Below are 13386 nucleotides of genomic sequence, written 5' to 3'. Positions count from 1 at the left end.
ATTTGAATAATAATAATAATAATAATAATAATAATAATAATAATAATAATAATAATAATAATAATAATAATAATAATATGCGTGGAAATATCTTTTAACTTTTCTTCTTGACTTTCATTGCTGGCTCAACTGTTGTTGAATTTCTCAGTAACGTTGTTGACATACATACATACATACATACATACATACATACATACATACATACATACATACATACATACATACATACATACATACATACATACATACATAACCGAACGACACTGAACCACTCTGGAAAACATGCAAATTGAAAAACAGAATTGTTGGTATTCAATTATTTAAAGCAATTTCTTAAAATACACTTAAAAATAGTCAGCAGTTTCTCATGAGAATTAGATTCTCATAATGTAGTTTTTTTTTTGAAAGTCGTAATTTACCTGATATTTACGTGTAGAGCTTTCATAAAATGGGCAGTAGAACAATTTTATGTATTTATTTATGTATTGTTCTTCTTGATTTGTCACTAATCTTAGTTCCATTATATCACGCGCTGAAGAGAAATGTCCATATACGGAATCGGGCGTAATGAGAGAGAGAGAGAGAGAGAGAGAGAGAGAGAGAGAGAGAGAGAGAGAGATTCACCAGTGCAGAATATACCATTAGAATTACATGCAAATAAACGACCAGGTATCCATGACAGTGATTACAGGTATGGGTGGTGATGCTGGCAGTGACGATGGCAATTATGGACGTCGCCAGCCTTCGCTCACGACCGGTTTATAGTGAGACTGGGTGACTGGGGCACGAAGGTCACTGGGCAGATTATTAAGAGGATAATGCCATCATGAAGGATATACGCGGTTTCTCAGAGGGTCGGAGGGGATGGGTACAGATTTGTGTGGAATAGGAGGACATATGCTAATTGAGCAGGGTACGGGCAGCCGATGGCACAGGTGGGTGGGTCACTTGGAGGCACTGTAAGTTCACTAACCACAACTCCTCCCCCACCCCCAACCCACCAGCCCAGCCTCTAGCCCCCCACCTCCCCCTCCTTGTGGTATACCTAGGTATTATGTAAAGAGACGTTTGCATTGTCATCTTTCGCTGCTGCTTATAAGATTATCGTTGCTTATTTTCAGCTTATCGTTGCTTATCATAAGACTCTTGTAGGACGCCAAGTCCTGTTAATCAATGTTGCTTACACAAACGCAGCTGGAGCATCCATTAAACTTTTGGAAAAGGAAAGGAGACACTTTAGATTGTGCTGATTGAACAGATGGAGTTCATTGTGGTCTTACTTTTATGTATGAATAATGTTCTTGAGCCTCTCTTATAATTTATCTATTTACTCCGTCTAAATATTAGTTCTTTATCTGTGAATGCGTTTGGGTACATAAGAGGCTATATGCTGTAATGTTGTTATTATTCATTAAACCTGGTAAAGATGTCGAAATTTGCGTGGATTAAACTATCATTAACACATTTATTTCTTTCCAGGTATGGACTTACATCATTGTTAAATAATTTCAAATATTTTTGGTCACCAAGCAGAATGGTCTTAACTGTGTAATGTGTCATTCGGTAAGTAATTGTTCATAATATTTTGTGGGAAACAAACATGAAGTTAAACTTTGTCGGGTATTAGACGCAATTCAGTATGGTTTACGCGAGATACAATATACATACATACATACATACATACATACATACAGTATATATATATGCTGTATACATACATGTGTGTATGTATACAGGATGTATATATGCACATCAGTATAGATATATATGTATATATTTATATATATACATATATACTGTGTATATATATATGTATATATATATATATATATATATATATATATATATATATATATATATATATATATATATATATATATAAATATGTATATATATTTGTATAGATTATTTACTGTATATATATATTATATATAGTGTATATTTAAATTTATGTTTATGTATGAAAAATGAAACGAAACGCACGTAAACTTGTGCCCATAAAGGATGCTTAATTTTACAGCGGTAACGGAAACTGACACAAAAAAAAAAAAATGCTTGTTTCGAGCATGAATGAACCGGGTCCATTATGTGAATGAAAACCACCCTCTTCTACAGAGGAAATGAATCCTGCCGTTTAGGGATCAATTTGATAGTACTAGGAATGGATGAGGGGATTGCCTTTGTGGTCCGCTGTGCACATTTCAAATAGTGTCGGGCAAGAGATCTTCATTTTGCTCTCTCACATTCATGAAAAGAAGCAGAAGAACTGCGTGATAATATTAGAAGAAAAATTGCCTCACAGTAGTAGTAGAAAAATGCTTCGTAATTTTAAGGTTCTTTTAAGTACAAGAAATTATTCATATCCTCTTATACAGAGATTTTGTTGGTGGTATTCATAGTAAGCCAGGAATCTATTTTGTGTTAGGGTGACATGCGTATACTTTATTTTTTTACTTTTGATATAACTGTAGGCCTTGACAACAGAACATTACATTATGTGTGATATGGAGTTCGACGTCGTTAATCATTCTTGTGGTGACTTGTGATTTTTAATTGTGTTGGTTTCACCCAGTGTTATATATATGTAATATATATATGTATATATATATATATATATATATATATATATATATATATATATATATATATATACATATATATATATATATACATATATACATATTCATGCAATTCATGCAATAAAGACATCGACAACTTTGCTTTTTATGAGAGACTGTGTAACAATGTTTTATTTTTCGATGGATAGTGCGTAAATAATAGCATCGACTGCAGAAACATGGATGAACCCGTGTGCAAAAAACTTCCACAGCATTTACCACTCAAGTGTTTCTGTGTAAGACTCATCACCATGATATTGAGCCCACAAACACATTCTCTTCTTATCTTGACACACAAACTTGCGATTCATGGATATTAAAGGTCTTTCTTTTACAACTTTCTTCCTCCTTCCTTACAAATCAGTCTTGAATTATGAACTGTTTTCATCAACCTATTCCCTTCCGTTCTTCCGATATGACCAGACCATCTGCGAACACTCCTTTTTATCCTTTCTCTTACAAGATATATTTTTGATTAATTTAAACATTAAATATCTCACTTCCCAGTCTCATATTTATGTATATATATTGTAGATATATATATATATATATATATATATATATATATATATATATATATAATATATATATTTATTTATATAATATATATTTATTTATACACACACACATATATATATATACAGTATATATATATATATATATATATATATATATATATATATATATATATATATATATATATATATATGCTATATATATGTACATGTATGTGTGTAGTGTGTCACCGTGATTGCTTGCATGCATTAAGTAGCATAATGACTGTAGTAAAGAAAAGCAATGCTATGCTTGCACGTGCGTGTTTATTGTCCGTACGTAAAATGAAAGGAAGTAAAGAGAAATGCACAGAGAAAGGGGATTTGATCCCGCTGATAACCTCTGGTGACAATATTATACATTCTGCTGATAAGGAGAAAAACATAAATAACATTTAAACATATATATCCTCGTAGTTTAATATTTTCTGTTTTAATTTTAAGTTCTTTGGATGAAAGATTCAGTTCCATAAGCAAAACATTGGGCAATCAGTCGGTGTTATGAATTGTAACATTCCAGAATACTTAGCATTCTACTTTTGGCTTATATAAATGAGAGGTGAGTAACAAATGCATTCAAGGAAAAGAAAGACTAGTTATCAAAATATATGGACGTATAAATCGTTAAAAATTTGGTTGGTGTAAATTAAACTGGCCTTATGGATCCTTCCTTTTCATTACTTTTATCATTTTTATTTTAACGAAGCGTTGTTCCCAGCTTTTTTTACAGGTAGTTAACACGCACTTCCTTGATATATTCTGACTTGCAATGAGTTTTAAACAGTTACTCACCCACATAAGTTCTTTAAGTTTCTCAGTTCATATCTCTCTCTCTCTCTCTCTCTCTCTCTCTCTCTCTCTCTCTCTCTCTCTCCATTTATATATATATATACATTTATATATATTATATATATATATATATATATATATATATTATATATATATATATATATATATATATATATTATATTATATATATATATTATATAGAAAGAGAGAGAGAGAGAGAGAGAGAGAGAGAGAGAGAGAGAGAGAGAGAGAGAGAGAGAGAGAGAGAGAGAGAGAGAGTAAGATAGCAGGATGGAGTTAGAAAGGATGCCATACTGGAAAATACAGGCGTTCCAGGCGAAGATGAAAAGCAAATATAGATGACTCGGAGATGTCCTTTGCATAACCCCCAGAAGAATAGAACCATAGCGACTACTAAGCTGCTGTGAGCACCAGATGAGTTGGAAGACTGAAACCTGCATAGATATGGATATATATATATATATATATATATATATATATATATATATATATATATATATATATATATATATATATATATATATATATATATAGTATATATATATATATATATATATATATATATATATATATATATATATATATGTGTATGTATTATATTATTATGCATATATATACATATGTGTATGTATATTTATTATGCATGTATATATATATATCTTATGTATATATATAGATATGTATTATATTTATTATATTTTATTATATTGTATATATTTTACATTCATATATAAAAACATTGTTACACTGTTTATTATCCAGTTCAACAGTTTGCGAGGCGCAAGTGGAATTATAATTGTTAACCTAGTGGACCTTGATCCACCAAAACCAAGGTCTGAGATTATCATTTATTATCCCCTCTCGGTATTATTTCCGGAGGTAGAGCGAATTGTATTAAAGGACATTTGTAGTGAATTTAAATGCTAAAGTGTTGTTATATATATATATATATATATATATATATATATATATATATATATATATATATATATATATATATATATATATATATATATATATATATATATATAATATACGATATTCTCGTCTAATGTAAACCATATTTATCTTAACTTTGTCAGCGTTTATTAATTTAGACAAAATCCAGTATAACATTTTGCTTCATCTAAGAACGATCAAATGATAAATAAAGGAGTACAGATAAATATTATATATACATCAACAAAAGCCTTGTTAGCCACGAATCACTCGAGTATCGCCCCAAGAAATCCCATGCAACTGCTTTCCCCAGTGGATGCTGTTTCTTGTACAGGATGTAACTGTGAATCCCCCGATGAGTATCGGCTTTGCAATGGCCCATGATTATTCATGAATATTACACGTCGAAGAGTGGAAATAGGCTTCATTTTCATCCTACTGCTTATCATCCTCACCACCAACATCCTCGCATAGACTTTATCATTTATTATCCGATTTCTTCAAGAAGAGGAAAGAGGGTCTAAAAATCGTTCCGAGGAAAAGGGACGGAGACATCTATCGTAGTTTGTTCCTGTTCGAGAGAGTCCGAACAGTTCAGAAATACATAGTTTTTGTATTCAACCATTTATAGTAATTATGGATTTTTGCGAGATTTCTAGTTGTCGCTGGTTGTTTTAAACTTATATTCTTCAGTTTATCAGGTTTATGATATTAATTCGTCTATCGTGGTTATAATATATAGTAGTATAATAATATATATATATATATATAATAATATATAAGAAGAATAAGAAGAAGAAGAAGAAGTCCCAAATATTAATATATACACATAATAATAACAATATTCTTTTACCAAATCGGTTGTGCTTTAGGATTTTCTTTAATTTGCATATTGTTTTTCGTAAAACTTTACTTGCTAAGTAAAACAACTTTATAGCTTGGTCTTTATGACTTTGCTTTTATTTCGTGGCTTCCGATTAGTGAAGTCCAGCACGATTGAATGGGTAACTAAATGAATGCCAAATGCAGTTGATACTAAGCACCCGTGACATTTTGGAGTTTGTTATAATAATAATAATAATAATAATAATAATTATAATAATAATATTAATAATAATAATAATAACTGGGATTAGCCAGAATCACTGATTCGCCTCAAGAAATAAAGGTCCCATATAGATTTGTGGATGTGGGCAATTTCATCGATGTAATCGAAACAGAGAGTATTGGCTTTGCAATGGCCCGAGATTATTATGAATATTAAACGTCGAAGATGGAAATTAGGCTTCATTTTCAACGATTTAAAAACGGCTATCATCCTCACCACCAAACATCCATCGCCAGTACTTTTTACCCGGACAGTTAACACGTTATGATTTCATCAAGAAGGGTGAGACGCGAGGAAACAGTAGTTTGTTCCTTCTTCGAGAATCCTGAACAGTTCAGAAATTAATTCAACCATTTATAGTAGTTGATTTTTGAGATTTCAGTTTTCGCTGAATAAATTTATATTCTTCCAGTTTATTTTCTTGCGAGATAAATCGTTCACGATTGTTTAATAATAATAATTACAATTTTTAATAATTAGTTTTAATAATTGCAAACGATTGAAGAAGAAGAAGTTTGGAAGAAGAAGAAGAAGAAGAAGAATTCTTTCTCTTTGATACAGCTGTTCGAATAATAATTATTAATCTAATCTTAATAATACAGTTTCTTTTACCAATGATTGTTTGATGAACTTTAATTTGATATTTTTTCAGTTTACATCGAAAAACTTATGAGCGATTCTTTTATTTCTTCTTCATTACAACCGTCCAGACAGCTTTATCCTCTAATGAATGCCAAATGACATATTAAGCACCTGTGACATTGTTTGAGTTTATAATTTATACAATAATATTAGATTTTTATTCTTTGCGCCATGGATTGTTTGATTCCTGTCATACAACCGTCCCTTTGTCATTCTCTTCTGGTCTTGATACAAGGGCACTTGTCGAGGTGATTGTTTGATTCTTGAAATTCTGAAGAGAGAGCGAGATTGTTTGATTTCTTAAAGATCACGATGCAAACGGTTAATTGTTTGATTTCAATCTCTGACTTGAACGACAGTTCATCGACAGGTTCTTTTCTCTTTGACAGTTAATCAACTGTCACGATTGTTTGATTCTCTTTTATCCCATTCGCTTTGATACAGCTGTCACTGATTGTTTGATTCTCATCTTCTCTTGATACAATTGTTCGATGTCTGATTGTTTGATTTTTCTTCTTTCTCTGTGATACAATTGTCTGATTATTTGATACAACTGTCTGATTGTTTGATCTTTTTCTTTTGAACAGCTGTCTGATTGTTTGATTCTCTTTCTTCTTTATACAAATGTCTGATTGTTTGGCTGTCTGATTGATACAACTGTCTAATTGTTTGATTCTTTTCTTTGATACAATTGTCTGATTGTTTGATTCCTTTGATAACTGTCTTTGTTTTGATTCTCTTTGATACAACTGTTGATTGTTTGATTCTTGCTTTCTTTGATACAACTGTCTGATTTTTTATCCTCTTTCTCTGTGACACAACTGTCTGATTGTTTGATTCTCTTCTTTCTGTGATACAACTGTCGGATTTTTTTATCTCTTTCTGTGATACAAACTGTCGATTTTTTGGATTGATACAACTGTTTTGATTTTTATTCTTTTCTGTGATACAACTGTCTGATTGTTTGATTCTCTTTCTCTGTGATACAACTGTCTGATTTTTCATTCTCTTTCTCTGTGATACAACTGTCTGATTGTTTGATTCTCTTTCTCTTTGATAGAACTGTCTGATTGTTTGATTCTCATTCTCTTTGATGCAACTGTCTGATTGTTTGATTCTCAATCTCTTTGATACAACTGTCTGATTCTCTTTCTCTTTGATACAACTGTCTGATTGTTTGATTCTCATTCTCTTTGATACAACTGTCTGATTGTTTGATTCTCATTCTCTTTGAAACAACTGTCTGATTGTTTGATTCTCATTCTCTTTGATACAACTGTCTGACTGTTTGATTCTCTTTCTCTTTGATACAACTGTCTGATTGTTTGATTCTCATTCTCTTTTAAACAACTGTCTGATTGTTTGATTCTCTTTCTCTTCGATACAAGTGTCTCATTGTTTGATTCTTATTCTCTTTGATACAACTGTCTAATTGTTTGATTCTCATTCTCTTTGAAACAACTGTCTGATTGTTTGATTCTCTTTCTCTTCGATACAAGTGTCTGATTGTTTGATTCTTATTCTCTTTGATACAACTGTCTAATTGTTTGATTCTCTTTCTCTTTGATACAACTGTCTGATTGTTTGATTCTCTTTCTCTTTGATACAACTATCTGATTGTTTGTTTCCTCTTTCTCTTTGATACCGTTCGATTGTTTGATTTTTCATTCTCTTTTTGATAACTGTCTAATTGTCTGATCTTTCTTTCTCTTTGATACAATCGTTCGACTGTCTGATTTCTTTCTTTGATACAACTGTCTGATTTTTTGATGCTCATTCTCTTTGATACAACTGTCTGATTGTTTGATTCTCATTCTCTTTGATACAACTGTCTGGCTGTTTGATTCTCTTTCTCTTTGATACAACTGTCCGATTGTTTGATTTTCATTCTCTTTGATACAACTGTCTGATTGTTTGATTCTCTTTCTCTGTGATACAACTGTCTGATTGTTTGATTCTCTTTCTCTGTGATACAACTGTCTGTCTGATTTTCTTGCTGTTTGGTTCAGCTGTCTGATTGTTTGATTCTCTTTCTCTTTGACACAACTGTCTGATTGTTTGATTCTCTTTCTGTTTGGTTCAGCTGTCTGATTGTTTGATTCTCTTTCTCTTTGATGCAACTGTTTGATTGTTTGATTCTCTTTCTCTGTGATGCAACTGATTGTTTGAATCTCATTTATTCCAATGTTATTATAGTATTATTCAGTTGATATCATCATTTTCTCTACTTTTTGACTAAATCGTGAAGTATTATTGTTTTTTTATAGACAAAACTTACAAGACTAAGTAGATATTTGGGAATTGGTGTGATTATTTTCCCCTTCTTAGTTTTCTGTAAAAGAAAACTATTGAGATGGCTTTGTCTGTCCGTCCGCACTTTTTCTGTCCGCCCTCAGATCTTAAAAACTGCTGAGGTTAGAGGGCTGCAAATTGGTATGTTGATCATCCACCCTCCAATCATCAGAAACATACCAAATTGCAGCCCCTCTACCCTCAGTACTTTTTATTTTATTTAAGGTTAAAGTTAGCCATAATTGTGCGTCTGGCAACGATATAGGACAGGCCACCACCGGGCCGTGCTTAAAGTTTCATGAGCCGCGGCTCATACAGCATTATACCGAGACCACCGAAAGATAGATCTATTTTCTGTGGCATTGATTATGCGCTGTACAGAAAACTCGATTGCGCCAAAGAAACTTCGACGCAGATTTTACTTGTTCTTTCTAGAGTCTGAGACACGCACGTTCAGAGGTCTGAGATCTTCAAAATCTCCCTTAGGACGTAAAAGAATTAAGTTATGGAGATGATACGGTAGGTTTCAGAGAGTTAGACATTTCATCCCCTCCATTCAGCCAAAACCCTTTGTTTGTCAGCTCTTCAAATCACTTTTTTTTTTTTTAGTCTTAAACAAACAAGATGTCTATCATCATTTTATGAATTCAGAATGTTTTTAAGTCGTATTCTTCGTTTTTACACTTTATTTCAATTTCAATGCACAATGTGTATATCGGTGTCGTGTATTGGTATCTGTTCTTCAGAATATAATTTTAAATTTTGTTATTGTTGTTGTTACCTAGGTATTATTATTATTATTATTATTATTATTATTATTCTTATTATTATTATTATTATTATTAAAGGCCAAAGCATTCTGAGCTAGACTAGCTTATATTAATGAGCATTTAGATAATCAGCTGAACATTTTGAAAAATTTTCTTGACACGATTTTGTATACGCAACTCTTAGCTTTTCACTTTTGCCCTTCCGTAAATGATGCAGTCTGTATAAATATGTAACGAGGACAGAATTAACACCTTTTTGAAGGTGTACGTAACGTGCTCCAACGATCTTTATTCATGAAACGGAGGCGTATGAACGTTCGCTCACGGCAACACTTACATCTATTTTCTCTCTCTCTTCTCTCTCTCTCTCTCTCTCTCTCTCTCTCTCTCTCTCTCTCTCTCTCTCTCACCGTGTATCACCTCTCTCTCTCTCTCTCTGTATATCGCCTCTCTCCCTCTCTCTCATTTTTCCAAGTTCACCCACCCGAATCGCACTCATTCTCACCAAATCAATTAAATGGACCATTTAAAGAAACGCAATTTTCTACAAAAATAGGTTTATTATTCAAATAACCCAACAAGAAATGAACAAAACAAATCAAAGATTAAAATGCATAATAAATGAAATATCGAGTTAGATAACTAAACTCTGAACTGTAAAACACTTCTGATTAACGAAGTCTCACTATGGCTAATAGCCTGAAAAATATCCAAACTCATACATACCCCAAATCAATAATTAGTCATGTCAAACCAGTCTACACATGTTATTCGAAACAGTCCACACTGTCCACCCACCGACATCTGTCCACAGACATCTGGTCGGAAGAATCAAACATGAGTGAAAACTCCAAAATATAAGTGAAATGCAAACACAATAATAGAAAGTGTAAAATGCATAGCCAGATATGGCAAACATAACAATGACAAAATAATAATATGAAAGAGGTATGAATATTCATATTAAATCTCCCACACCAGTCAAAAAGTTCATAATGATTAGAAAATCGGTAAAAAAATCAAGTTCAATTTCTCCCATAAAACAGATTTCAAAGTCTACCTTATCTGCCGATTTAAAGCCTGGATCCTCTCCAAAGCTACGTTCAGACAACTGCAGTTCTATCACGTTAATGAACGATCAAACTCACTTTTAGGGCAGATTTTGGTATAATCTAGATCAAATTAACGCACGTACTCACGAATAACACATAACACTTCGGAAGATCACCTGACCGGCAATATTGCTGAGGAATCAAACTATTTGCTGAACACAAAGATTTTACTCGAGTCTTCGACCTACTTCCATCTGACTCATAAATTCTTTTTCATCACATCTTTAAAGCATTGTGCTTATGAAATGCATATATGTGTCCTTTTAAAACTTTAGCGGCCATCTTTTCTGAAATAAATAGGTAAAGCCAAAAGCGGATTACATTTTGGTTTCCTGTAAAAGAAAACTATTGTGGAATTGGCATGTTAATCATCCACCCTCCGCCATCAACGTCCTAAAATTGCAGCCCTCTAGCTCCTCAGTGGTAGTTTTTATTTCATTTACAGTTAAAGTTAGCCTAATCATGCTTCTGGCAACGATATAGGCCAGGCCACCACCAGGTCGTGGTTAAAGTTTCATGGGCCTCGGCTCATACAGCATTTTACAGAGACCACCGATAGATTTATTTTCGGTGGCTTTGATTATACGCTGTAGCGGCTGTACAGAATACTCCATTGCGCCGAAGAATCTTCGGCGCATTTTTTACCTATTTCAAGTTACAGCACACTCCCTCACTTGCCTACACATAAACACGTTTGTATATGTTTATTTGTGTAACTTTATCCATACGAAAACTGCATAAAACTAAATTATCTTCCAATAAGGTTAAACGGAATTCGGTTGTGCCAGATTCAAACATAGCAGAAAAATGATCAGGTGCGATGTTGTATCTTAAACTCCCATTCGCTTTTTCTAATCGTATATGAAAGCCATGTACAAGGGAATTTCGATGCCCCAGGCTTGAGATGGTCATTCCAAGTACCACGTAGAATAATTTTAGGTATTAAGTAATAGTTTTGTCGGACACGGAATCGTCATCACAATTATTCTCGTTTATTTCTGGAGGCGCCCCTATGGGCACTCATTAGGTCCATCAGTCAGACCCATTTCATTTGTCTGATTCAGCTTATACTTCTCTTAAATGAGTAACTTCTGTGGCATACGATTTAACAACAGTGTGAAGCGTTCGCCAACAACCCCCTCCCCCAACTTTTTTTTTCACAACTGATGTCGTGAAGGATTTTACTATTCTCGAGATGAAACTGAGAAGGAGAATTAATGCAGAGAGGACGAGAATGATGGGGCACCTTTTACTAAAGATAAAAGAAAAATAACGTGGAAGGAATTAGACCATCCCAATATACCTCAAGTTTTTGTTTTAATGTCCTTTCCTTTTTCTTCGGAATTCCATTTAGGTAAGGCTCACGTCTGCGGTTCCGAGCAGGAACGAGAAATTTGTCATAAACCCTAAAACATTTTGTAACCGAATTTCGTTTCGGAAAAGTATAAATTGTTTTTCTTTGTAGTTATGAATTACATTTAGTAAATTTCTCACTTTGTTGTGTAACTGTCTGAGGAGAGGAAATGGTGATCAAGGAAGTAAGGTGAAGTCTAAGTGTCGGAAGGAAAAAAGAGAAGAGGGCAGAGCGTCCGAAGAAACCTTAAGTAAAATGTTTTTCGAGTTTTTCCATTAATGAATTTTCATTGTGTGAATAATTTCAGAATGAACACCCTTGTTTTAACTTATCGAGTTTAATGTTTTTCCTTATTATTATTATTATTATTATTATTATTATTATTATTATTATTATTATTATTATTATTATTATTATTATTACCAGTTACTGACTAACATCGCTGAGCCTGAAAAGCGAATCATAAGGATGATAGAAAAGACTATATAAGATAAATTCGCATAATACAGCCATCCTTTTTAATAAGACCTGTTTAAAAGAGGGTCTACTCCCTTCATATTATTATTATTATTATTATTTAAATACGCTACGTACTCCATTAACATCCCTATAATCTTGGCAAACCCTGGAACCAAAACCAGCAATCGAAAATCCTTGAAATGAACCCTTTCTTCTCCTTTCCCTGGATGACGTCATCAGAAGAAGACGTATATAAGAGGCACAGGAGGTCATTGTGCCCCAGACGATTCCTCTAACCTCTCGAAGCATCAGCGAACATTTCTCCTCCTTTTACTCATCTCTCTCTCCCACCCCCGATCGTCGCCAAGATGTTGTTCAAGGCTCTGCTCCTCGGTACGGAAGAAGAAGATGCACTTGTTTTGATTTTTAGTTAATGTTGAATTAATTATGCCACAAATGTCAGATTTGTTAGGATGTAATCTTTGGCTTAGGTTATTTAATTTTGTTGCATCGTTTAAATGTAGAATGCTGAGATGATATATACAAATGGCTGCTTCTTTCAGATATATATTGCGAATAGCCTTTTCTAAATGACAGCATAATGTTTCCGAGAATTGCAGATCGTGAGGTCTGGGATGGGACTATAGTTGTTGATCGCTCTCTCTCTCTCTCTCTCTCTCTCTCTCTCTCTCTCTCTCTCTCTCTCTCTCTCTCTCTCTATATATGTA

At 33.0% G+C, this 13386-nt stretch overlaps 1 protein-coding gene across 1 annotated transcript in view; it reads left to right on the top strand.

Annotated features, from left to right (window-relative positions):
• Positions 1 to 12920: 12920 nt before the first annotated feature.
• LOC136849560 (U-scoloptoxin(01)-Cw1a-like) overlaps positions 12921 to 13386 on the top strand; it is a 4807-nt gene continuing 4341 nt past the window's right edge. The window contains exon 1 of the mRNA XM_067122895.1: positions 12921 to 13051. Coding sequence (XP_066978996.1) covers positions 13027 to 13051 — 25 coding nt within the window. The 5' untranslated portion in view covers positions 12921 to 13026. The remainder of the gene's footprint in view (positions 13052 to 13386) is intronic.

The sequence above is a fragment of the Macrobrachium rosenbergii genome, chromosome 21, assembly GCF_040412425.1.
Source record: "Macrobrachium rosenbergii isolate ZJJX-2024 chromosome 21, ASM4041242v1, whole genome shotgun sequence".
NCBI lineage: Eukaryota > Metazoa > Arthropoda > Malacostraca > Decapoda > Palaemonidae > Macrobrachium > Macrobrachium rosenbergii.
Note: the sequence above shows the minus strand (reverse complement) of the source record. Positions and strands in the feature narration are given on the sequence as shown.